The sequence below is a fragment of the Myotis myotis genome, unplaced genomic scaffold (assembly GCF_014108235.1).
Source record: "Myotis myotis isolate mMyoMyo1 unplaced genomic scaffold, mMyoMyo1.p scaffold_m19_p_7, whole genome shotgun sequence".
Classification (NCBI taxonomy): domain Eukaryota; kingdom Metazoa; phylum Chordata; class Mammalia; order Chiroptera; family Vespertilionidae; genus Myotis; species Myotis myotis.
In genome coordinates, this window is record NW_023416379.1 from 84,730,388 (window position 1) to 84,754,542 (window position 24,155).

Below are 24,155 nucleotides of genomic sequence, written 5' to 3' on the forward strand. Positions count from 1 at the left end.
CAGTGTCATACATGTAGGAGAAGCTCCACATGTTTGTCAAATGGATGAATAAAATGAGGTTGTATGGGAGAGGGCACTAGGGAAGCTGGTTAGCAGCTGTCTACACGCACCCAGTGTTCTTCCCCCAATGCCAGAGACAGAAAAGATGCTCCTTTGTGGATGATCTTCAAAAGGCATTGTTGGTCCATGACTGATGGCACTTGGGGTAGCGGGTAAATCATGAGGCACTGGTTTGCACCTCAACATGTGGGTGTGGTTTGCCTAAGGCCTCCCTGGGCCCAGGGAAAGCAGGGATAGGGAAGGAGGAAAGATGTGTTGGCACTGGGGCTGGAGCTGAACGGTCACCCCGGCAGAGTGTGGCCCAATGTGTCTGGGGCCTCCCCATCCTGGCCCCACCACGAGGAAGTAATCTTCCCTGATAGATGGGGGTAACCAGATGTTGTAACCACAGAGACCAGTGTTTCACCCCTGTGAAGAATGACCACTTTGCTTTTTAATATTTTAATATATTTTTTATTGATTTCAGAGAGGAAGGGAGAGGGAGAGAGAGATAGAAACATCCATGATGAGAGAGAATCACTGATTGGCTGCCTCCTTCCTGCATGAGCCTGCAACCCAGGCATGTGCCCCGACCAGGAATCGAACCATGATCTCCTGGTTCATAGGTCGATGCTCAACCACTGAGCCACACCAGTGGGTGCACTTTGCTCTTTTAGACAACAAAAAAGCATGACCAACCTCCTTCATTTAGACAACCGTCTGCCTGAGAAAACCCAGTTTTGAAAAGCACATCCTCATGCCCAATTCTGTGTGATCTGGGAAGCTGACACAGGAGACCCTCTACCCAGGACCCAAAGGGAGGACCACTCCTTTAAAAACAATGGAGCCCTAACCAATTTGGCTCAGTGGATAGAGAGTTGGCCTGCAGACTGAAAGGTCCCAGGTTCAATTCTGGTCAGGTCAAGGGCATGTACCTTGGTTGCGGGCACATCCTCAGTAGAAGGTGTGCAGGAGGCAGCTGAGCTGATCAATGTTTCTAACTCTCTATCCCTCTCCCTTCCTCTCTGTAAAAAGTCAATAAAATACATATTTAAAAAATAAAAATAAAATAAAGACAATGGATATCCCCTTTCCCTACCCAAACTCCTGGGCACTGGTAAATGAGAAAGCAAGAGAAATGGAAATAGGTAGGAGATAGGAAGCAGTGCACCCCATCCCACCAACCACATGCCCGCCCCCACAAGATGTCTAGTTTGTACAATTGATAAATATTTCTTTAACAACACACGAATGAATAAATGAATGAATGGAAACAATGAGTGCAGGAATGGACGAAGTAAAGGAAGGAAAGACTGCATGGGATCATGAATGGAAAAGAAGGAAGGGGGGAAAGTGAATGAATGAATGAATGAATGAATGGACGGAGGGGTGATTGGATGGATGGATGGATGGATGGATGGATGGATGGATGGATGGATGGATGGATGAATGGAGGGATGGATGGAAGGATGATGAATGGGTGAATTAACGTACCAGTGAGTCAGTACCGGGTAACCCGGGACTCAGAGCCAACGCAGAGGGCGGGGTACGGGGGATTCCGGAGGGCGGGGCCTGTGCCCGGAAGCGCCTGTCGGGGGCGGGGCCTGAGGGGCGGGGCGGGAGAGCGCGTCAGACTGGGCTTCCCTGAGTAACCTCTGCGGCGGACCCACCGGCGCTCGGATCCTCTCCCACGCTTCTCGCCGACTCCTCGGACCCCAGCAGCCCGGGAAGGAGGCCGCTTCAGGCCGGGAGCCCGCTCCGCAAGACGGACCTGCAACCCGGAAAGGCGGCGCGGCGGCGCCCGCAGCCCGCTCCTGCCGGGACGGGGCCCCCGCGGGCCGGTGCCGCGGGCATGTCGGAGGCGCGCAAGGGGATGGACGAGTCAGACGAGAGCCAGTGCGATTCGGGCATCGAGTCCCTGCGCTCCCTGCGCTCCCTGCCCGACACCGCCCCGGCCTCCGCCTCCCGGCCCCCGGGCGGCACAGGCCCCCAGCCCTGGACCCATCCTCCGGGAACCGCCAAAGAGCTGCAGGACAAGGAAGACACAGATGGGGAGCGGGCTGACTCCACCTATGGCTCCTCGTCGCTCACCGAGCCGTTGACCTTTTGGGGGGGCCCTGAGGCCGAAAACCCACCCCCAGGCTCGCCGCTCCCCGCAGCTGGGCCGCTGAGCCCGCAGCAGCTGGAAGCGCTCACTTACATCTCGGAGGACGGAGACACGTGAGTACGGGGGCGAGGTTGGGGCTGCACCCCGTCCCGATGCGCACTCGGGGCCTCCCCAGGAACACCCGCTCTGTCGTGATCCCTCGCGGCACCTGCCCTGGAAGTGGCATTCTCCACTCTCTCCTCCAAACTCCAAACTTAACTCTCTGCTCACTTTTGAGCTCCAGCCAGGCCCAGACCGGAGGACCGGGAATCACCTCTCTGCCCTCCCTTTTGGAGGTGGGCAGAGCTGGCAGGGCCCATACCAGGCACCTAGAATCTTGGAAACCTACCAATAACCCACCGCCAGGAAGAGAAAATTCCCCTGACCAGTCCAGGTTTTTTGTGGTTTTTTTTTCCTTGCTGGGGGAGAGGGCATCCTTGCTTGTGCAATATCTGGAATTCCCAGCCCCTGACCTCAGAATGCCCTGTCTCAAGGAACAAGAGATGCCAGTTACAGGTTGCCAATGGAGGCCAGGAAGCTAGGGGTGGGGGTATGGCCAGGGTACAGAGCTAAGGCTGGCCCTGAGGAGGAGGGGGTGAGCCAGGTTGGGGCACCTTTGCCCCAGCAGAATGATAAGCGGCTGGCTGCTGCAGCTTACTTCCTCCTCTGCTGAGAAAGGGGAAGTGAGGGTTGGAGTCAGCCTTACCGACACCTTCTATCTCCCAAAGTCCCCCCAGTCCTCCTCGCTGTCTTGCCTGACCCCCTTGCCTGTCCGTTTCTCCCCAGGCCCAGGTGGATCTTGCGGGGACTGGGTAGGAAGCAGTTGAAGTAAGAGGCTGTAGTGCAAAAGGTCAGGCCAGATGAGGACTTGCCCCTCAGAAAGAAAAAACACTGTTAGGAGAGGGGGTGGCTGGGATTTGGGGGTTAGAAACAGTGGAGGGAGCTGGGGTCCCAGATCAGGGATGTTGAACAGGGTAGGAAGGATGTGGAAGGAGCAGGAAGTGTGTCCTTATCTGCTTTATGGAAATGCAAGGGTCATAATCCTAGGTGACCTTTGACAAAGAGACCCAGTGGGCAGGAGAGGTGTGACCCCAGGCCTTTTGTACTGTGTGTCTTCTGTGCCCAAATCATCAGCCCTCAGGCCCAGAGCCAAGATTTTGGGAACTCCATGTGAAATACCTATGGCTGACCTTTGACCCAGGGAGTGGGAGCTCCAGGTGGAATACCTATGGCTGACCTTTGCCCCAGGGGGTGGGGACTTCTGGTGCTGCCCTCCTTTGTGAGGCTCTCAGCCCAGCCTTTCTCTCCTCTGGTTGGAGACAGGTGTGTCTAGAATGGGCAGGGGGAGGTGGCAAGACTCCCCAGTGGAGTCTCTTCCCTCGGAAGTGTCTGGGGTGTGGGGCAAATGGAAGTGGGAAGAGGAAGTGGGAGGAGGGGAGACTGAGGGAGAGAGGGAGGTGGCTGCAGGAATGTGACCCAGAGAGCTGGTCCTGGCCGAGGGGATTTCCAGAGCGGTTCCTCCCTCCCTCGTCACTCTCTCCTGCCGCTGCCGCAGCCAAGCCTGCCCCGCTCCTGCCCGCGCAGCCCCCTCCCCAGCCCAGACAGGCCTTTTAGCCAAGCTCCCCCCAGTCACTGGCGTCCCAAGGCAGCTGTCCTGGCCGAGACCCTTCAGCTCTGGCTTTCATTTTCCCCACCTGATGTGGGGAAACCCCAGGACTGGAACTTCCCCTCCCAGCTGTCCTCCCACCCTTAGGTTAAGGCTCTTTGTCCCCCAACAAACACAGACTTTCTACACTGCACAGACCTCGCCTTGGAGGTGCACACAGAGTGGAAGACTGGCCAGACCTGGCCAGTCTGGCTGTGAAGAGGGGCCCTCTAGACTCACTCCCCTCAGAGGGGTGGGGGGGGGGGGCGGGCAGCAGGACAGGATGTTGCACTCCTTGCTCCTCATTCAAGAGCTTCTGTTTACTCTCCCTTGGCATGTGCGACATTGAGTTGGGGGGAGGGGTGCCCCCACTCCTGCCGTCTCTGTACTCCCTATTGGGCTGGGGGTATGTGGGGAGCTCAGCCTGGAAACCACCTCTGCGCGACCCCAGCAGCTTTCAGTTTGGCTTTGGAGCTGCAGCTGGTCTGGTGGGGCCCTGGGGCAGAAGGGGAGTGGGGTGTGGGACAGGAAGCTCCTTGGCCCGTGGGCACCCTGCCCGCACTCCCACGGAGCCAAGGCCCTTCTTGAAGGCCAGAGATGGGTACTTGGAGCCTCCTCCCCCGGGAATCTGGTTTCCCACACCAACCCTCACTTCCTGGCCCAAATGCTCACTTCCTGCACCTACCCTGTGGGTGGCTTCTTAGAGAGGTGTTCCTTCTAACCCCAGGACCCCAGCCCACTCTCTCTGACCTGGGTCCTGACCCTAACCCCTGCCCTGCCCTCCAGGCTGGTCCACCTGGCGGTGATTCATGAGGCCCCAGCTGTGCTGCTCTGTTGCCTGACTTTGCTGCCCCAGGAGGTCCTGGACATTCAGAACAACCTTTACCAGGTGGGTGGAAAGGGTAGGCTGTGTCCAGATACCCATGTCTGCCCTGGCAGACCTCCTGACCTGAGCAGCCGCACAGGTGACCTTAGGCTGCTTCCTCAGGAAACCATATGCAAGACACGGAGCTAGAGGCTGAGGATACAGACATGAGTAAGACAGCCTCTGCCCACAAGGTGCTTGAGCCTGGACTAGGGACTCATGTCAACACATAATTACACAGCATGGTGACAAGAGTTGTGATGGAGGCACCTACCAGCCGCTGTGGGATCCACTGTGTGTGGGGAGCAGCCAGGGAAGGGTTAATACGGAGGTGGCATCTGCCTGGAGCCTTAAAGAGGAGTGTGCCAGGTGGAGCCTGCCTGGCGCCTCTTTCTTCTCCCCAGCCCCCCTCTGTCACCTCGAGCTTGGGGATAACAGAGGTTTCCCTAGAGCAGTGGTCGGCAAACTCATTAGTCAACAGAGCCAAATGTCAACAGTACAAGATTGAAATTTCTTTTGAGAGCCAGATTTTTTAAACTTAAACTATATAGGTAGGTACATTGTTATTAACTTAATTAGGGTACTCCTAAGGCTTAGGAAGAGCCACACTCAAAGGGCCAAAGAGCCGCATGTGGCTTGCGAGCCGCAGTTTGCCGACCACGGCGCCTAGAGGATGAGAAGGTAGACCCTGACTCCATCTGTGCTTTCTCCAGGGGCTAAGGGAACCTTCAAGAAGAGCAGGGGGCCACTTCCCTCACCCTGCCTCCAGGATTGGGGTTCCAGGAGCTTGGTGGGGGGCAACAGAGGGAAGGGCTGGGTAATGTGGCCTTGGAAGAGCAGGGCCGTAGCCTCTGTAAGCTGCCCTCAAGGTTGGTGCTGGCCGTTGTCAATTCCTGTGCCCACCCCAGCATGTCCCCAGAGGTGGGAGCATGCTGCAGTGGCCCTGCGACCCTCTGTTTGTGCCTACAGACAGCGCTGCACCTGGCTGTACACCTGGACCAGCCAGGTACAGTGCAGGCCCTAGTGCTGAAAGGGGCCAGCCGCATGCTACAGGACCGACATGGTGACACAGCCCTGCATGTGGCCTGCCAGCGCCAGCACCTAACCTGTGCCCGTTGCCTGCTGGAAGGACAGCCAGAGTCAGGCAGAGGACCACCTCACTCCCTGGACCTCCAGCTGCAAAATTGGCAAGGTACGGGCAGCCATAGAGCACATAGGTTGAAAAGGAGACAAGAGACCAGGACCCTACTCTCAGGGGAGGGGAGGGTCATACCATAGCTTGTCCACTGATGCACCTCCAGGTCTAAGTACATAGATGCTCAGTACATCTTTGCTGCATGAATGAATTTGATTTAGAATTTGCTTAGAACCTGCTGTGTGCTAAACAGAGAGCTAAATCTTGCCCTCAAGATATTCAGTTGAACAGAGATCATTCATTCATTCAACAAAATGCACTGAGGGCCTCTATGTGCCAGACACTATTCTAGAACCTGGGACTGCATCTGTGAACAAAACAGAACGATTGAGATAGACAATAAATATAGGAAGTGGATTCCCTAGTAGGTTAAAAGGCAGTCGGTGCTTCGGGAAAGAACAGAGTGAGAAGAACTGGAATGCGGGGGTGGGTGGGGCTGTGTGATTACATGTGATTGAATAGTGGCCAGGGAAAGCCTCGTGGAGCAGGGACCTTTGAGCAGACGTGTGAATCTGCATCTAGTTCTTTAAGCAGAGTAGCCAGAAAGGAGACAGAAAAAAGGTAGGGAAGTGCATGGGAGGAAGTGGCTGGGGCATGAGGATCCCAGAGACCTCCGAAGAAGGTGGCTGTGGCCAGGGTTTCAAAGCAGGCAGTTAGAGTTAGAGAGAATGCGGGAGGGGGGGATGATAGGGGAGGGTGCCTGTATGGGGGTGTCACTCAGCAACCTGACCCCTGAAGCATGAAAGTTTCAATAACATGACTCTGAAAAGGTGGAAACTTTATGTTCCTTTCCCCTCAGACTTTTGAGGGGGTTTTTGGGTTTGGGTTTTAACAGCCCTGTGATCAGAGGTATTGAGTGGGCAGTGGGTCCCTGGGGGCCGAGGGCTAGGGAGGTCCTGAAGATTGGGGGAGAGAGAGTTGGTGGATGCAGATTAGCAGCCTCCACATTCACTCCATCCTAGGTCTGGCCTGTCTCCACATCGCCACTCTGCAGAGGAACCAGCCACTCATGAAACTGCTTCTTGAAAATGGAGCTGACATTGATGTGCAGGTGAGGTGGCCAGTCAGGGTGCTGCCTGGCCCAGTGTCTGCCCGTCACCTGGTCCAGCCCTCAGGTCCCTCCCAGTGTGAGAAGTGGTGGCACCTTATCCGGGGTCTGGACCCAGCGTGCTTCCTCTTGAGGGCCTTGGAAGACACCCTTATTTTTCTCCAGGAGGGCACAAGTGGGAAGACAGCGCTGCACCTGGCTGTGGAGACTCAAGAGCGGAGTCTTGTACAGTTCCTGCTCCAGGCCGGGGCCCGGGTAGACGCCCGTATGCTCAATGGGTGCACACCCCTGCACCTGGCTGCAGGCCGCGGCCTCAAGAGCATCTCATCCACCCTGAGAGAAGCAGGTGCCGACTCTCTGCTGAGGAACGTGGAGGACGAGACGCCCCAGGACCTGGCAGAGGATGTGGCGCCCCAGGACCTGGCTGAGGATGTAAGAGGCACACACTCAGCTCTGCTCTCCAGTCCTTCCCACACCCTTAACAGAGACACGAGCTTGTAATGGCTGAAATCGCCAAGGAGTTAGGATCCTGGGGGGCAATCCACGATTCTGCCACTCACCAACTGTGGGATCCTGGGCAAGCTTCTGCCCCTCTCTCAGCCCAAACTTGGACTACAGCTAACGCGGATCAGGGAAGCAGGCCAGGTGTAGTACAGTGGGTGGTGGGGCCTGTGGGAGGCCAGAGAGTCTCTGACCGAGGGTCACTCCATTCAGCTTCAGCAGTTAGTTGCAGAGGGGGAATATGGTCCAGCATTTCCAGGTCTCGGGAATGTTTTAAGAGAGATGAAACCTAGATTTTCTGTATAGTCTCCATTTTTAAGTGTTCAATGTAAAAAAAATATTCAAAATATTTTGTGAGTCCCCTTCCCCCACCCCAACCCCCCAGAAACTAGTAGACCCATGGGCTGGATCACCTCCTTGGTCCCTATCTGTGATATTCATGGATTTTCTTAGAGAGGGAGGACTTGCCTAAGGCCTCGGGATTCTTGCTAGCCCAGAGGGATTACCATTTGGGAGATTAGTAGGAAGATTTGTTCCTTCCTGTCCAAGAATCAGTTGATGGGGAGCAAATGACCCAATAGGTCTCCCCAGCTCCCTTCCCCCACCACTGCCTTCCCCCCCTGGACCCTGATCTTGCTTCTCTCCATTCTCTTTCTCAGCCCTTTGCTCTTTTGCCCTTCGATGACCTGAAGATCTCTGGAAAGCCACTGATGTGCGCCGACTGAAGCCAGCGCAGGGTCTGGGGCCCTGGAGGCTTCCCGTCTTCCCTTCTGGAAGCTAGAGCCACAGTTGCTGCAGTTTGGGCCCAGGCAGCGTGCCCTCCGGAGTCCTGGGGACGGCTGGGCCAGCACAGTCCTGAGCTGAGAGGAGGGATCACACGTGAGGGCGAGCCAGTCCGGAAAGAAGAGCTGCCCAGGTGGACGGAGATTCTTGGAAGACCCCTCCCACCCCGAAGCCCCCGGTATCCTGGGTGAAGCCTGTTGACCTCTCTGGAAGATGGCAGGGGCTCTTGTTCCTACCCACGCCGCCGGGTCACCCTAAAACTGCCAACCAATAGGAAAACGAGGACTCTCCTGGGAGAGGAAACTGAAATACGAGCAAGCAGAGCCCTCAGAGCTCCCATCTCACTGCTATTGAGAACTGTTGTTTAAAGACTTGACACGCAGAAGGCCCCGGACTGAGCCTTGGGGAAGGGGAAGTTTCAAAAACATGACACTAAAACGGCAGAGACTTTAAAAAGGTTTTCCCCCCTAGAGTTGTTTTGCGCCAATGCATGTCTGTGTGCCCCGGGGGTTTTCACACGGGCCTGTCCTGTGACCTTGTGGTGGAGGCAGAGCGGAGAGGATCACCTTAGCAGGGGAGGACCGTGCTGGGTGGGCGGGGAGGGCTGCCGTCCTCCGGCCTCTGTCCAGCACAGATCCTGGCCCTCTCTGTGGAAATGCAGAGGGGGGAGGAAAGGAGAAGGAGAAGTAAGGAGGTAGAAATAAGGGGGCCTCACCACTCACTTCCTCGGAGGTTGTGGGGAGCAGGGCCGGCCTCGGGAGGGGGACACAGGGGAGCTATGGCTTTTCCTGTGTTGTATTTTTTCCTTCCCCATATTCCACACATGTTTGAGGGACCTGTTAGGTCAGGCCTTTGCCTGGGTGAAGAATATGGGAACAAATCAACACAGTCCCCGGCCACTTGGAGCATATGGTCTAGTGCAGTGATGGTGAACCTTTTGAGCTCGGCGTGCCAGCATTTTGAAAAACCCTAACTTAACTCTGGTGCCGTGTCACATATAGAAATTTTTTGATCTTTGCAACCATAGTAAAACAAAGACTTCTATTTTTGATATTTATTTTATATATTTAAATGCCATTTAGCAAAGAAAAATCAACCAAAAAAATGAGTTCGCGTGTCACCTCTGACACGCGTGTCATAGGTTCGCCATCGCTGGTCTAGGGAGCGAGGTAGCCCTAGGATCATCAATGTGTATTTCCATGTAATATGTAATCACAAGTTACAGCGGTGCTGTGAAGGAAGCAAGCCCTGGGAAGGCGCACAATGGCGAGGGTGGAGGGCCAGACTGGGTGGTCGGGGGAGGCCTCCGAGTGTCATCTCAGCCCCGACAGAAGGAGGAGTGAAGGGATGGGGGAGGCGAAGGAGAGGAGCGGAGCCGGCCAGCGTGGCTCCACCCGGGAAGGTGAGTGGGCGAGGCAGACGGGGCCAGGTCAGGCAGAGCCTTGAAGGTCAGAACTGCTGGCCCCTCCAAAAAATGAGACATCTTCCGGCCAGAAGACGGTAACATAAGGGGAAGTGCTCGGGTCAGAGCCTCCAAGGCCCGCCCCTGAGACGGCCCTGCCCCCCGGGCTGGTGGTGAGGCCTAGGGGGAGGCGATGACGAAGCAGGGGGAGGCCGGGGCCTCCGACTCCCCCCTTCTCCGCGCAGCGCAGCCAACACCCGGGCGGCGCGCCCGTCTCCCTCCGGGCCGCGCGGGGGCGCTGTGGCCGGCGGCAGCCCGGGGCGCTGCGTGGTCGTGGCGGGGGGCGGGGGGCGGCCGCGGGCAGAGGGAGGCGGGAAGATCGCGGCACTTCCGCTGGCCGCTGGCTCGCTGGCAGCTCCAGGAGGCGACGGCGGGAGCGGAGGGAGCGCGCGGCCCGGGGCTTCGCATTCCCCGGCCCCCCTCCGCCCCACGCGGCGCGGACCATGGTTGCCAGGTGGGGGGCGAGGGGCGGCGAGGCCACGTGACGGGGCCGGGCCACGTGACCGCTGCGCCGCCGGGTGGGCCGGGGTGGTTCCCAGCTGCCGGGGCGGTGGGCTCGCCGGACGCTTCGCGGAGCCGGCCAGGCCGGCGGGGGCGTGGCGGGGGCTTGTGCTCTTTGGGGGAGTCGGGGAGCGTCAGGCGGAGGACTTGGGGAACCCCGGCGCGCCGGGAGCCTGGAGGGCGGGGTGTAAGGAGGGGGCGCCGCCTCCGGCCGGAGCAGCGGGCGAGCGCTGGAGGGAAACAGAAGGAACCTGTGTGCCCGGCGGGGCGGGTCCGTCCCCGGGGAGGGAGGGAGCCCTGCCTGGACGGCGCCGGCCCCCCAAGGAGAGAGAGAGGCTCTTTGTCCGGCTGGGCTGCAGCTGAGGGGGGCGGGGAGGTGACTCCGGGCCCTTCTCCCGTGCGGACCCCTCTGGGAGACCCAGTGGGTGATGAGCTAACTGCTCCCTAACCCTGCTGTCCGCTGCCCCCGCAGGTGGTGGGCAGTGGTGGTGCTGGTTGCCATCCCCTCCCTGGGGGCAGGTGGGGAGACCCCCGAAGCCCCTCCGGAGTCCTGGACCCAGCAATGGTTCTTCCGCTTCTTGGTGAATGCTGCTGGCTACGCCAGCTTCATGCTACCTGGCTACCTGCTGGTGCGGTACTTCAGGCGGAAGAACTACCTTGAGACAGGTGTGTGGGCCAAGGGTGGGGAAGTGTGCTCGGTGCACAGGAAAAGTGCTGGCCAGCTGTCCCCGCCGGGATGTGGCTTGGCACGGGCGGGAGGGAGGGAGGGAGGAGAGCGGCAGGGCAGCTGGCTGCTCTGGAGAAGACCATGAGGTGCTGGGGAGAAGACTGGGGCTTGACTTTGCGTGCCTTCTGCAGGCAGGGGCCTCTGCTTCCCTCTGGTGAGAGTGTGTGTATTTGGCAATGAGCCCAAAGCCTCCGACGAGGTTCCCCTGGCTCCCCGGACAGAGCCGGCGGAGACCACTCCTACGTGGCAGGCCCTGAAGCTGCTCTTCTGTGCGGTGGGACTCCAGGTAGGCGGGCAGGCATTGGGGCACGGTGGGCAGGGGCTCTGGAACCAAAGTTTTCACCCTTCCAGTCCCAACCGTGTTTTAGTTGGTTATGTGTCCCCCTCCTAGGGGCACACTGTACCACCATCTTCTTAGGAGTGGAGAAAATGTCTCTCCCCCACCTCCCCGTGATTCCTACTGTCCTATTACACTTTCTTCCACAATGATGTGTTTCATATACTGTACTGTAAACCCACTGATAAAAGTTTTGCGGGGAAGCCATTCAGCCTTCTCCCACACTGCATGTGCCAAGATGCTGACCTCATGGCATTTTTGAGTGGACACTACTAGTCCCACCTCATATAACATGTCAAACTGATAGATGTCCAATTCTTGCCTGCCTGAATTGGTTGGAAATAGAAAATGTTTGGGATGGAGCAGCTCTAACAAACCCTCCTGTGGGACAGACAGGGTCTGGGCAGTTCTAAAGCATTTGTTGTGTTTCACACACACTTGATTCCCTACAAGATAAATCCAGGCTTGAGAGGGAAAGGGAAACTTCCTAGTTACTACACAGAAGAACCAAATTATGTGTGCTGTCCTTTAAACTAGTGGTCGCCAACAGGTGGTCGGTCGGAAAGGCTGGCGACTGCTGCTTTAAACAGCCTTCTGAGGAAGAGGGAAGTTGATGAAATCTTTTTGGCAACCTTTTTCTTATTTCTCCTTTTAATCTCCACCCTCCCCCATCCAGGTGTCTTACCTGACTTGGGGAGTGCTGCAGGAAAGAGTGATGACCCGCAGCTATGGGGCCACAGCCACATGGGCAGGTGAGCGCTTCACAGACTCTCAGTTTCTGGTGCTAATGAACCGAGTGCTGGCATTTATTGTGGCTGGCCTCTACTGCCTCTTCTGCAAACAGCCCCGACATGGGGCACCCATGTACCAGTACTCCTTTGCCAGCCTGTCGAACGTGCTTAGCAGCTGGTGTCAGTATGAAGCTCTCAAGTTTGTCAGCTTCCCCACTCAGGTGCTGGCCAAGGCCTCTAAGGTGATCCCTGTCATGCTAATGGGAAAGTTGGTGTCTCGGCGCAGCTACGAACACTGGGAGTACCTGACAGCAGGCCTCATCTCCATTGGGGTCAGCATGTTTCTGCTGTCCAGCGGGCCAGAGCCCCGAAGCTCACAGGCCACCACGCTCTCGGGCCTGATCCTGTTGGGAGGCTACATTGCCTTTGACAGCTTCACCTCAAACTGGCAGGATGCCCTATTTGCCTATAAGATGTCATCAGTGCAGATGATGCTTGGGGTCAACTTCTTCTCCTGCCTCTTCACAGTGGGCTCCCTGCTAGAGCAGGGGGCCCTCCTGGAGGGGACCCGCTTCATGGGGAGACACAGTGAGTTTGCTGCACACGCCCTGCTGCTGTCCGTGTGCTCCGCATGTGGCCAGCTCTTCATCTTCTACACCATTGGACAGTTTGGGGCCGCAGTCTTCACCATCATCATGACCCTCCGCCAGGCCTTTGCCATTCTCCTCTCCTGCCTCCTCTATGGCCATACCATCACGGTGGTGGGGGGCCTAGGGGTGGCTGTGGTCTTTGCTGCCCTCCTGCTCAGAGTCTATGCCCGGGGCCGCTTAAAGCAACGGGGAAAGAAGGCTGTGCCCATCGAGTCCCCTGTGCAGGTTTGAGGGACCTGATTGGCAAAGTGAACGAAGATCCTTTTACCATACTGTTTTCCTCTCCTAGTGTAGCTTCTCACAGGTGGCTGGCTCAAGGGCAAATGCAAGCTTTCCTCAGTATTACAAAACAGCTCTGCAGTTAGGGGTGGGGAGGCCAGAAGGCCACCTTCCCTTTTGCCTTAAGCCACCAGTCCTCTGGTATGACTCTTGAGCCCCAGAGTAGAGTTCTGTTTGGAGAGGGGCAAAGGTATCTTCCAGAAATTCCCTGAAGTCTTGCTGTTAGCTCTGCCACCAACCTCACCAGTGCTTGTCCCCTACCCTGAATACCCTTATAGATTCCTCCCAGACGCCTGCATCTCTTACTCTGGTGATTGTAAGCAGTGCTGCTTTCCTAGGATAAATGACAGGTGGTGCTGTGCTAGGGGAGGGGAGAGCCCTGCCAGCACCACCACCCTCTGCTCCTGGATCCCATGGCTCTGCTCAGAGCCAGTTGCAGGTTTTGGTACTTTGAAAATGTAACTTTCTGCTCATAATTTTATTTTTATTAAATTAAACTGCTGCAATGGCCTTGGTCCTATATTTTGGTGGAGTTAACATGATAGTTTTCTTCTCATATAACCCGTACTTCTGATGGCAAGGGAGACTTGGGATAAAGCAGCTAAGGGAACTCAAAAGGAGCAAAACTGTATAAAACGGCATCTTCTTTATTTTGCATACTTTAATTTCAGAAAAATAAAAAAAAAAAAACACAATACATAACACATTCAAAACTATGTCAAATATGAGAAGAGAGGGCTTGAGGCCACTGTAACCTGCCTTAGGAAAAGACAGGAGAGGGGAAAAGCCACTAAACATCAGAGGAAACCAGGTGGGCAACCAGGTGGGCTAGGGCCACTCAGGGCTGCTGGGGGAGCCATGAAGACTACACAGAGGACGCAAGGTCTGCAGGTAGAAACTCCTAGTCTACTTCTTCCATGCGAGAGGCATCCTCATCACCCTCAAGGGGGGGGATCTCATCAGGAACAGCAGCACTGGGTTCTTCTGCTGTCACTTCATCTTCATCAATGCCTATGGTGGGAAAAAATGTCACAAGAGATTTGACCCAAGTAGCATCTAAGTCAAATCTGTCCATATAAGAGCCGTTCCCCAACAGGGGTACTCACCTAGGCCTAGCTTGATCATGCGGTAGATGCGGTTGGAGTGGGTCTGGGGATCCTCAAGTGAGAAGCCAGAAGAGAGCAGTGCAGTTTCAAACAGCAACACCACAAGGTCCTTGACAGCTTTGTCATTCTTGTCTGCCTCTGCCTTCTGGCGCAGAGTCTCCACAATGGGGTGGTCAGGGTTGATCTCCAGGTGCTTTTTGGCCATCATGTAGCCCATTGTAGAGTTATCCCTAAGTGCCTGGGCTTTCATGATCCGTTCCATGTTAGCTGTCCAGCCGTAGGTGCTGGTCACAATGCAGCAGGGTGAAGACACAAGCCTATTGGAGATGGTCACCTATGGACAGTCACAAAAACCTTAGGTTTATATTAAATTGCATTAGCACTTTAAGGTAAAAGTTATGTGTATTTTAAGTTTTATCAGGAAAAAAATGCTCAATCTTTGCCAAATTTTAAGTATATAGCAGCCTTAAACCTATTTCCTTAAGACAGCAAGAGGTATGATGGCTAAATTAAGTTGCTTAAAACTACTAATTGTGTAGCAACACGAGATTCTGAGGGAAACAGCCTTGAAGGCATTTATTACAAAATACATCAGTCCCAGAATTGGCTTACCTTCTCAACCTTCTTATCCAAGATTTCTTTCATAAGTTTGCAGAGGTTCTCAAACTTGGCCTTGCTCTCTTCCATTTTCTTTTTCTCCTCTTCATCCTCAGGTAGCTCCAGGCCCTCCTTGGTAACCGAGACCAAGCTTTTTCCATCAAACTCCTTGAGCTGCTGCACACAGTACTCATCGATAGGCTCTGTCATATACACTACCTCGAAGCCCCGCTTCCGCACTCGCTCCACAAAAGCAGAGTTAGCAACTTGCTCTTTGCTCTCACCTGCAGGGTTATTACTGAATGTGAGTCAAAGACCAAAAAGCTTCATACCAGTTCCCAGGCCTCCCCTAAATGTCTCCCCCAGTCCCTACACCTCTAAGGAGGCTGTCATCAGACCCAGGCTCCAACGCACCAGTGATATAATAGATGGATTTCTGGGTCTCCTTCATGCGAGAGACATATTCTGAGAGAGAGGTCATTTCATCTCCAGACTGGGAGGTGTGATAGCGCAAAAGCTCAGAAAGGCGTCGCCGATTAGTCGAGTCCTCGTGGATTCCAAGCTGTTAAGGGTGGAAAGAAAGAAAAATAATCTTACTTGGAACTAACCTTACTCTTCATGTGAATGGAAAATAAAAACCCCCACATGGTAATTATAAAGAATGTAAGCATTTGCTGCCTCTTTACCTTTAGGTTTTTAGAGAACGCCTCGTAGAATTTCTTATAGTTCTCCTTATCTTCCGCCAGCTCAGAGAAGAGCTCAAGGCACTTCTTAACAATATTTTTACGAATGACCTTCAAGATTTTACTCTGCTGGAGCATTTCTCGGGAAATGTTCAGGGGCAGGTCCTCAGAGTCAACCACACCTCGGATAAAGTCTGCAATCACAAAGGGAAGAAAGCTCAGTTAAAAAAATCCATTTTTCCTCACTGAATCTTCACTTGCTATGTTATAAAAAATCCTTAATTATCTAAGACTTTAGTCCCCCTGAGAATGCTGAAGGCTTTATAGGACTTGCCCAACCAACTCCATTAAGGCAAGAGGATACTCACTGAGATACTCTGGTATCAGCTCATCACAGCTGTCCATTATGAACACACGGCGGACATAGAGTTTGATGTTGTTCTTCTTCTTCTTGTTCTCAAAGAGGTCAAAGGGAGCCCGACGGGGGATGAACAGTAATGCCCTGAATTCCAATTGACCTTCTACAGAGAAGTGCTGAAATTCAAGACAAGCCAACAGTACATTTCAAGGTTAAGCATAAATTTTAGACCCAACCCAAGCTATCAAAATGCCTGGAACAAAGATCTTTCCTAAGCACTAGATAGAGCAGCAGTGGGCAAACTACAGCCCGCTTGAAATGAATAAAACTAAAAAGACCGTACCCTTTTATGTAATGATGTTTACTTTGAATCTATATTAGTTCACACAAACACTCCATCCATGCTTTTGTTCCGGCCCTCCAGTCCAGTTTAAGAACCCACTGTGGCCCTCGAGTCAAAAAGTTTGCCCACCCCTGACCTAGAGCATACTCATGGGGCAGCTGTTAAGAAAATTAAGCCCTAATATCCTACATGAATCTAGAGAATAGTCAGGTCCGAACCCAGGATGTGTAAGGCTATCATGGACACAAAGAGGTCACTGAAAAGGATGCAATTTCTGCACCCTAGAAGTGTCACCAGTAAGTAAACTCATGTTGCTCCATGGCATTCACAGTTCCCAGCTACCAACAAGTTGGGCAAGTTCCATTTGTCTAATCAGCCACACCCTTCTACCTGCTCCTCCTATTGGGCCAGCATACAGGGTTTCCTCACCTTGACTGCCAAGTGGTCTTCCCAGTCATTGGTAAGACTCTTATAGAACTCTCCATATTCCTCCTGGGTGATGTCATCAGGGTTTCTGGTCCAGATGGGCTTGGTCTTGTTCAGTTCTTCATGGTCAATGTATTTCTCCTTAATCTTCTTTGTTTTCTTTTTCTTATCCTTAGCACTATCATCCTCCTCATCTGAGCCCACATCTTCAATCTTGGGTTTCTCCTCATCATCTTTATCTTCCTCCTCTTTCTCCCCTTTCTCTTCCTCTGCTTCATCATCACTGATTTCTTTCTCTCGTTCCTTCTCCAACTGAAAGTACCAAATACAACAGTTTTAGAGACAGAACATCAGGAAAAGGGAAAAGAAAACAAAAAAACAGGCACCATGCAATTCTCCAAAGCAGTAGGCACCATGCATGTGAGGGTTTCTAGCCCGTACTCACATAAAGAGTGATGGGATAGCCTATGAACTGCGAATGCTTCTTCACCACTTCTTTGACCCGCCTCTCCTCCAAGTACTCTGTCTGGTCTTCTTTAAGGTGGAGAATCACTTTGGTGCCCCGGCCAATGGGCTCACCTAGAAAAAGGCAATCACAATGGAGTATAGAAAAAATGAAACTAAACGCAGAACTGTAGTGAAAGGCAACTGCTTTGCAGATAGGACACTCAACATGTCTAGTACCGCCTTCCCCAGAATGCTAACGCGGTAACCTTTACAGGAAAGCCCACCTACCATGGTCAGCCCGCACAGTGAAGGAGCCCCCGGCAGAAGACTCCCAGGCATACTGCTCATCATCATTGTGCTTTGTGATCACAACCACTTTCTCTGCCACCAGGTAGGCAGAGTAAAAGCCAACACCAAATTGTCCGATCATGGAGATGTCCGCACCAGCCTGCCAAAAAGTTTTTAAAAAGAAGTTTTTAAAAATAGCAAGCCAAAGAATATGGACAAAAATACACATGGCGTGCGCGTAGCCGAAATACCACGTACCTGAAGAGCCTCCATAAATGCCTTTGTACCAGACTTGGCAATGGTTCCCAGGTTGTTTATGAGATCGGCTTTGGTCATGCCAATGCCTGTGTCCACCAGCGTGAGGGTACGTTCCTGGGGGTTGGGGATGATGTCAATTTTCAGCTCTTTACCACTGTCCAACTTGGAAGGGTCAGTCAGGCTCTCATAGCGTATCTTGTCCAAGGCCTGAAAACACAAATTACAATTTATACAACTCCATCTCTTCACCCAAAATCCAAAACACTTTTTCATTTTTTACTCCCTTATTAGCCTCAATTCTGAAAACCCCTTGAGGTTTAAAAACCACACGCAGCCCTGGCCAGTGTGGCTCAGTTGGAGTGTTGCTCCGTACACCAAGAGGTTGTGGCTCTGTTCTCTCTCACGTTTTTCCTCTCACCCCCACTTCCACTAATATTAGTAAGCATATCCCGGGTGAAGATTAAATAAAAAGGTACACAGGTGGGTCCAATATCCCATCCGCCCACGTAGAGCAAAGACAAATGTTCTTGTAATGCCAGGTTTATCCCCTTCAATAGTAGATCCCACAAATATGCCCCCCCCAATAACACAAAAAACAAAAACCCCACACAGCACCCATGCAGACCCAAGCACTCACGTCAGAAGCATTACTGATCAGCTCCCGAAGGAAAATTTCCTTGTTGGAGTAGAAAGTATTGATGATGAGAGACATCAGTTGAGCAATTTCTGCCTGAAAGGCAAACGTCTCCACCTCCTCCTCTCCATGGTGCACCACTTCCTCCGGCATCTAAAACAGGAATTACAGGAGCCCCATGTCAGACCGAAAGTCCCCCCCAATCACAGTGAAGACAGAGTTCCTTCAAACTGCTTCGAGCTGGGCCTTTTCATCAAAGATTTCGGGCCGTAAGGTCAGTCCAGTGGGAACGGACACGGTTCTCACAAAACGCAAGGTCAGGGTTTTGGAGGCCGAACTCCTCAGCATCACCTGGCAGCTCGTCAGAGACGCAGACGCTCGAACATGAGCCCAGGGCCCGCAAACGCGCCTTTCATGGTGGGGACCACCCACTCCCGCTCCAGTAGCTTTCCCGGCCCCAGTGAGGAAAGCCCAAGGTCACCGGTTTAACGTAAACGGCGACGACCTGAAACTCCCCCGCCCCGCTGGGCATGTGCCACCTCACCGGGGAGGAGGACCTGAGACACTGAAACAAAGAGCCATAAAGCAAAGCCCGCTCGTGACCTCTCAGCACACGCCACTGAAACGCGGGGCCCAGCCACACAGCCAAGATGGAGGCCGGGCCCGCCAGGCCGACCCTCCCCACCGCCGGACAACCGCCGCCGGGAACACGCGGGCAGGGGGCGCCACCGCGCAGCCTCCCTGCGCGCCCGAGCATCCGGGCACCTGGGCGGGGCGTTGGGCTCTAGAAGCTTCCAGAACAATCTCAGCTCCCAGGGAGGGGGAGGGTGGGGAGCCCATGAATATGCCAGGGCCCGCCCCCTCCCCTCCTCCATCCGGGCGCAGGAAAGATCTGGAAGGATGACGCGGGGCCAATGGAGGCCAACGGAGGCCTAAAGCGCTCCCCGCCGCGGACACGCACTCACGCACTTGGTAAACGCGTCCGGCGGGAGCGGGGCTCAGCCGGACACCGGCGGGCTGTGCCGAGTCACCCGGGCGCGCACGCCCACCCCCTCCCTGCGGACCCTCCAGCGCCCGCAGCCGCGTCCGGAAATGGACGGGAAAGATGGCAGCGTCCCAGGCCGGCGCGGCCACCACGTGCAGCTGCCCGCTAACCCCAGCCCACCTCGGCCAAGGCTGGTCGCCGAAAGGGGGAAACCCCGCCGCCTAAGCACAGAAGGAAAAGCGACCTGCCACAGGGAGCCCACTTCCACCCCCCTCCCGGGGAACCTGCTCGGCACAACAAAACCCGGGCTTTGCAAAGAAGAGACGAAAGCAACCCTGAGGGCTCTCGAGACAGGAACGCCCGAAGGAGAGCTCGGCTTGTGGCTTTACCTTGAAGGGAAAGAGATCCAAGCACAGGAGGGGCTGCAGTCGGCTCCCAAACCGCAAGCGGCGTGCGTGCGGGGGTGACTCAAGAGAGGGGCTGCGTGCCCCCAACCGCCCTATATAAGGCGAAGCACACCCAGTTGCCCGCCCACGGATCCATCCGCCTTAAAGGAGCACATCCGCCCGCCCCGCACCTGCCGCCGCCCCCCCCCGTGACGTCATGGCCCAACTAGGTGCGGGGCCGGCCTCCCTCGGGGCTGCGGGGTGGACATGCTCGTTTACGTTGCTCTATCTCCGCATTTGCAGGCACGACCCCACCAGGAGGAGAAGTTGGGGATGCTCAGATGACATAGCAGTGGACACAGACGCCAGGATCTCTCTGGCCGCCCTAAAAACCTGTGGGTCAGGCGCCTCCCCGCATGAGTCCCAGCCTCGTGGGGCGCTTTAAAGGGGGGCATGGGGAGGCGGCACCTCACTCCGACCTTCGCTCCCAAGGTCGACCTCCCTCCTATGATCTACCCTACACGTTCCTACGCCCTGTAAGGGTAAGGCCCTGTTTTCTTGCAGGGAGCGTGCGGAATGCCAGACCCAACCCCTGGCAGCCCCCGGCTCCCGGCTCCAAAGCTGGGGGAAGGGCCAGCCTTTCGCCGCGGGGCGTGGCTTCGGCTGGGGGGTGGCAACCGGCCTGGGCTTGAGGGGGCGGGGGTGGGGGGGACTCTTTGTCCGCGTGCGGCGGAAGGGGCAACGGCGGCGGTGCTGCGATTGTTTCCAGCAGTTTCCAGACCCGCCTCGGCGATTCCGCCCCGCCCCGCCCCCCAAAAGGCCCCGCCCCGCCCTCCCAAGGCCCCGCCCCTCCCTCCCAAGGCCCCGCCCCTCCCGCTGCGGCCTGGGCAGTGTCTCTGCCGCGGCTCCGCCCCGCGCCAGCGTCCCCATCCGCTGGATTCTAGGGAGCTCGGGTGGACCCTCTTCGCCACTCGCCGGGCGCAGCCAGCCTAGGTCCTGGCGGGGGTGGGATGGAGCGTAAAGTTAATGCCGGCCCCTTCCTCTCCCCATCCATCCCGCTGTGTCCGGCTCTGCGGGCGCCGCCTGCAGCGAGCGGAGACGGAGGGACCCTCCCCAGGCTCTGCTGCACCGAGACGTGCGGTCTTCCTATATGAGCACATAGAGCTGGTTTCTTTCTTTTCGTCGTGGTCTCTCTGCAGCTGCTTGGAGCTGGGCAGAGCAGGGTCGGCAGGGCCTCTCCGAGAGTGCCTGCTGCAGGTGCCAGAACCGAGTGCTTTCTCCAGCTGTGGCGCCTGAGCCCCAGGCCTGCGCCTGCCCAGCCGCTGCAAGACGCCATCCCTCTCTGGTGGGTCTGATCCAATAATTCAATCAATAACCACTCCCCTGGGAACTGACCTTTAGATCACAATCGACATTCCCTTTCGCTTAGGCCACATTCCTCTTGCAAAGACCATTATCCTTCTCCAGACCTTCCCAAGCTCCGGACCCACCCAGAGAATTCTCCACCCAAGAAAGCCCACCTTGAATCCTTTAAAATCTCTGACTCCCTGTCCCTGTGCTGGTGCCATTTGGGGGCTCAGCCCATCTGGTTTTCCAGATGACATAATCTATAATAATAAAAGTGTAATATGCTAATTAGACCGGACAGCCGGACCACCTTCCGGACAAAGCTGGGGCTGTGAGGGCCGAGCCCCTTGCACGAATTTTGTGCATCGGCCCTGTAGTACATTTATAATTCTTTACCCCCTTCGGCCTTGTGTGTTCCTCCTTCGGCAACCCTCACACTCCCCAGGCTCTGCCATTTTTCCTGCCCTCCAGCTGACAAGCTGTCCTTGCCTTCCCAAGGCCTCTTGTTGAAAGCCAGCAGTACCCACAGCCTCTCTAGAGAATGGCCACTCCCTGCTCTGTAGATGTTCATCAACCTCTCCTCCGGGCACACTCTGTCCGACCCTGGAATGCAGGGGAGGGCTTCCCCGACTGCCACCCGCAGCCCTTCACTAGCCTTGGTGCCCAATCTTCCTGTCTTCATATTTTCTGTTCATGTGTTGCATTCTAAAGGACTAAGGACCCTTGCTTTCCTTGCCACACATTCAGACCTCATCACTCCTGCCTCCACCATCCCAATTTCATTTCTCCTTACCCATCTACTTCGTTATGGTCTGTGAGCAGCCTGAGGTTGAGAGATGTCAGTGAGTGTGGGAAGGGGCATGGTGCTGCCACCAGGAAGGCCCCACGCTGCTCTGTTTCTTTTTTTATTTTAAACAGGTTTTTGTCTTGTTTGTAATATTTTTTTTAATTGATGTCAGAGATGAAGGGAGAGGGAGAGAGAGAAACGTCAATGATGAGAGAATCATTGATTGGCCGCCTCCTACACGCCCCCTACTGGGGATCGAGCAGGAAACTCGGAATGTGCCCTTGTCCGGAATCGAACCTGGGACCTTCAGTCGGCAGGCCGATGCTCTATCCACTGAGCCAAACCGGCTAGGGCCAGATGCTCTGTTTCTGATGGAAATCTCAAACTAGGAGCATGGTATCATCCCTCAACACACCCTCTCTTTCTCTGGGAAGAAGGGCTTAGCTAATTAAAAATTTGCCCCTTGACCTAGCTGGTTTGGCTCAGTGAATAGAGCATCGGCTTGCAGACTGAAAGGTCCCAGGTTCGACTCTGGACAAGGGCACATGCCTGGGTTGTGGGCTCAGTCCCCAGTAGTGGGTGTGCAGGAGGCAGCTGATCAATGATTCTCTCTCATCATTGATATCTCTATCTCACTCTTCCTCTCCCTTCCTCTCTGAAATAATTTTTTTTTTTAAATCTGCCCCTAGTTCACAAAGAGCCTTCACAGCATCTCAGAGTCCTGTGACGCGGAAAAGTAAGTCTGCACATTTTACGGACTGGGAAAGGAAGGCTCCAGGTGGGGCAGCTCACAGCCTTTGCTCCACTAACTCCCTTACTCCCTGCTCCAGAAATGCAGTGCGAATGCTGTTTTCTTCCTCATGACCCAAGTCCAAAGCAGAGCAGGAAACAGTCCTGTGGATCAGTGTCAGGACCAGGGACCCCTCGGGGATTTCCTCATGGGAAAATCTTAAATCTTGCACCGGCACAGATATTCTGCCTTCTCTCTGGAAGCTTTCCAGGATGTCTTCTCCCACTCATTGACACTCACTAAGCCCCCACCGTGAGCCTGGGGGTGCAGAGATGCATAAGGACAGAGAGTCCTCAGCCGATGGGGGCTGCTGCAGGCTGAGGGTGAATCATAGCAGCGTGGGAGAAGTAGGAGACTCCCAGCTCAGCCTAAGGGAGGAGCAGGCTTAGGGCAATGGCTAGCCAGGCCACAGCATAGGTCTACTCCCAGGAGAGAGGAAAGCCTGGCAAGGCTCAGGACCCCCCGAGGCAGACAGGAGGAGCTGAAAGTGGCCCTGCAGGCAGGGGTCAAGTCACAGAGGGCCACAAATGCCAGGCTAAGAGGTTCTGACCCTAACTTGGAGTGAGAGAAGCCACTGAAGGCTATTAAAGACGGCTTAAAGCCCCCAGACCTCCTGAACCCTGTCCTCAGTAGCACTTGCAATGCTTGATGTTCCCAAGATACCCATTATTGCTGGCCCCGAAGACCCAGCCCAACCTTTCACTATTGGAGGGCAGCCAGATGAAGTAAGACAAGCTATCGCCTGCAGCTGGTAGGCCTGTTGTTTGTTTTTGTATAGCCTGTGGGTAAGAATACTTTCTACATTTTTTTAATGGTTGGGGAAAACATTTTTTTGAAAGATATTTTGGCATGTGAAAAGTATCTGCTTTGAATCTGTGTCCATGAAGTTTTACTGAAACACAGCCACACTCAAACTCACTTGTTCACATGTTGTCTTTGACTGCTTTCATGCTGTAATGGCATGGTTGGTAGTTGTGACAGAGACAATACAGCTTGCAGAGTCTAAAATATTTACTCTTGCTGTGTCTGGTTTGGCTCAGTGGCTAGAGTGTCGGCCTGTGGACTGAAAGGTCCCAGGTTCGATTCCGGTCAAGGGCATGTACCTGGGTTGCGGGCACATCCCCAATAGGAGATGTGCAGGAGGCAGCTGATCGATGTTTCTCTCTCATCGATGTTTCTAACTCTCTCTATCTCTCTCCCTTTCTCTCTGTAAAAAATCAATAAAATATATTTTAAAAAAATAAATAAATAAAATAAAATATTTACTCTTGCTGTGTCTGGTTTGGCTCAGTGGCTAGAGTGTCGGCCTGTGGACTGAAAGGTCCCAGGTTCGATTCCGGTCAAGGGCACAGGCTCGGGGTGCGGGCTCAATCCCCATTAGGAGGCAGCCAATCAACGGTTCTCTCTCATCATTGATGCTTCTATTTCTCTTTCTCCCTTCCTTTCTGAATTAAATAAAATAATTATTATTATAATAAATATAAATATTTACTCTTACCTTTTTCAGAAAATGTTTGCAGACCCCTGATCTAGGTGATGCTAGGTAAGGTCTTGGAGGGAGCCTAGAGGCTCAGCCTGGGCAGAAGCCTCCTGCTGCTGTTCGGACTGGGAGATCTAGTTGGGGAGCACCAATGCCTTTCAGGGGGTGGCAGGGAGGCCACTGAGGGGCACTTTGATAAGGGGCAGTGCATGAACAAAGCATCCAGGGGCATTGGGACCGCAAGAATAATATAATCGTGGGAAGTAGCTCTGGATCCTTAACTTCGGGAACAAGCAGTCTCCCGCGCTCAGCTCCTGCCAGATGTTTCAGT

At 54.5% G+C, this 24,155-nt stretch overlaps 3 protein-coding genes across 4 annotated transcripts; 2 read left to right on the forward strand and 1 right to left on the reverse strand.

Annotated features, from left to right (window-relative positions):
- Positions 1 to 1,659: 1,659 nt before the first annotated feature.
- Positions 1,660 to 8,680, forward strand: NFKBIE (NFKB inhibitor epsilon). The gene is made up of 6 exons (XM_036316458.1): positions 1,660 to 2,259; positions 4,617 to 4,719; positions 5,665 to 5,887; positions 6,853 to 6,941; positions 7,104 to 7,370; positions 8,099 to 8,680. The coding sequence occupies exons 1-6, from the start codon at positions 1,892 to 1,894 to the stop codon at positions 8,162 to 8,164; spliced, it is 1,116 nt and encodes a 371-aa protein (XP_036172351.1). The 5' UTR covers positions 1,660 to 1,891; the 3' UTR covers positions 8,165 to 8,680.
- Positions 8,681 to 9,973: 1,293 nt separating this feature from the next.
- SLC35B2 (solute carrier family 35 member B2) lies at positions 9,974 to 13,417 on the forward strand. Of its 2 annotated transcripts, XM_036316456.1 has the most exons (4): positions 9,976 to 10,138; positions 10,658 to 10,851; positions 11,044 to 11,198; positions 11,926 to 13,417. In XM_036316456.1, exons 1-4 carry the CDS (start codon positions 10,128 to 10,130, stop codon positions 12,859 to 12,861), a joined length of 1,296 nt encoding a protein of 431 aa, XP_036172349.1. In that variant the 5' UTR covers positions 9,976 to 10,127; the 3' UTR covers positions 12,862 to 13,417. The 2 variants fall into 2 exon arrangements, with proteins under 2 accessions (XP_036172350.1, XP_036172349.1); XM_036316457.1 differs by lacking the exon at positions 11,044 to 11,198 and having other exon boundaries at positions 9,974 to 10,138.
- Positions 13,418 to 13,587: 170 nt separating this feature from the next.
- On the reverse strand, positions 13,588 to 19,580 carry HSP90AB1 (heat shock protein 90 alpha family class B member 1). The gene is made up of 12 exons (XM_036316455.1): positions 19,424 to 19,580; positions 18,053 to 18,202; positions 17,416 to 17,622; positions 17,158 to 17,317; positions 16,868 to 17,001; positions 16,426 to 16,734; positions 15,664 to 15,829; positions 15,299 to 15,489; positions 15,027 to 15,174; positions 14,628 to 14,896; positions 14,016 to 14,349; positions 13,588 to 13,920 (listed from the first exon to the last, which is right to left on the reverse strand). Exons 2-12 carry the CDS (start codon positions 18,200 to 18,202, stop codon positions 13,811 to 13,813), a joined length of 2,178 nt encoding a protein of 725 aa, XP_036172348.1. The 5' UTR covers positions 19,424 to 19,580; the 3' UTR covers positions 13,588 to 13,810.
- Between the last annotated feature and the right edge of the window lie 4,575 nt (positions 19,581 to 24,155).

Excerpts from the sequence above, each read along its gene's own strand:
- SLC35B2 (XM_036316456.1), top strand. Across the intron at positions 10,852-11,043 it reads GAAGAACTACCTTGAGACAG|GCAGGGGCCTCTGCTTCCCT; the intron begins GTGTGTGGGCCA and ends TGCCTTCTGCAG. Across the intron at positions 11,199-11,925 it reads TCTGTGCGGTGGGACTCCAG|GTGTCTTACCTGACTTGGGG; the intron begins GTAGGCGGGCAG and ends TCCCCCATCCAG.
- NFKBIE (XM_036316458.1), top strand. The coding sequence starts at position 1,892 with ATGTCGGAGGCGCGCAAGGGGATGGACGAGTCAGACGAGAGCCAGTGC. Across the intron at positions 2,260-4,616 it reads ATCTCGGAGGACGGAGACAC|GCTGGTCCACCTGGCGGTGA; the intron begins GTGAGTACGGGG and ends CCTGCCCTCCAG. Across the intron at positions 5,888-6,852 it reads CCAGCTGCAAAATTGGCAAG|GTCTGGCCTGTCTCCACATC; the intron begins GTACGGGCAGCC and ends ACTCCATCCTAG.
- HSP90AB1 (XM_036316455.1), bottom strand. The coding sequence starts at position 18,202 with ATGCCGGAGGAAGTGGTGCACCATGGAGAGGAGGAGGTGGAGACGTTT. Across the intron at positions 17,002-17,157 it reads CACTGTGCGGGCTGACCATG|GTGAGCCCATTGGCCGGGGC; the intron begins GTAGGTGGGCTT and ends GCCTTTTTCTAG. Across the intron at positions 15,830-16,425 it reads AAGACCACTTGGCAGTCAAG|CACTTCTCTGTAGAAGGTCA; the intron begins GTGAGGAAACCC and ends CTTGAATTTCAG.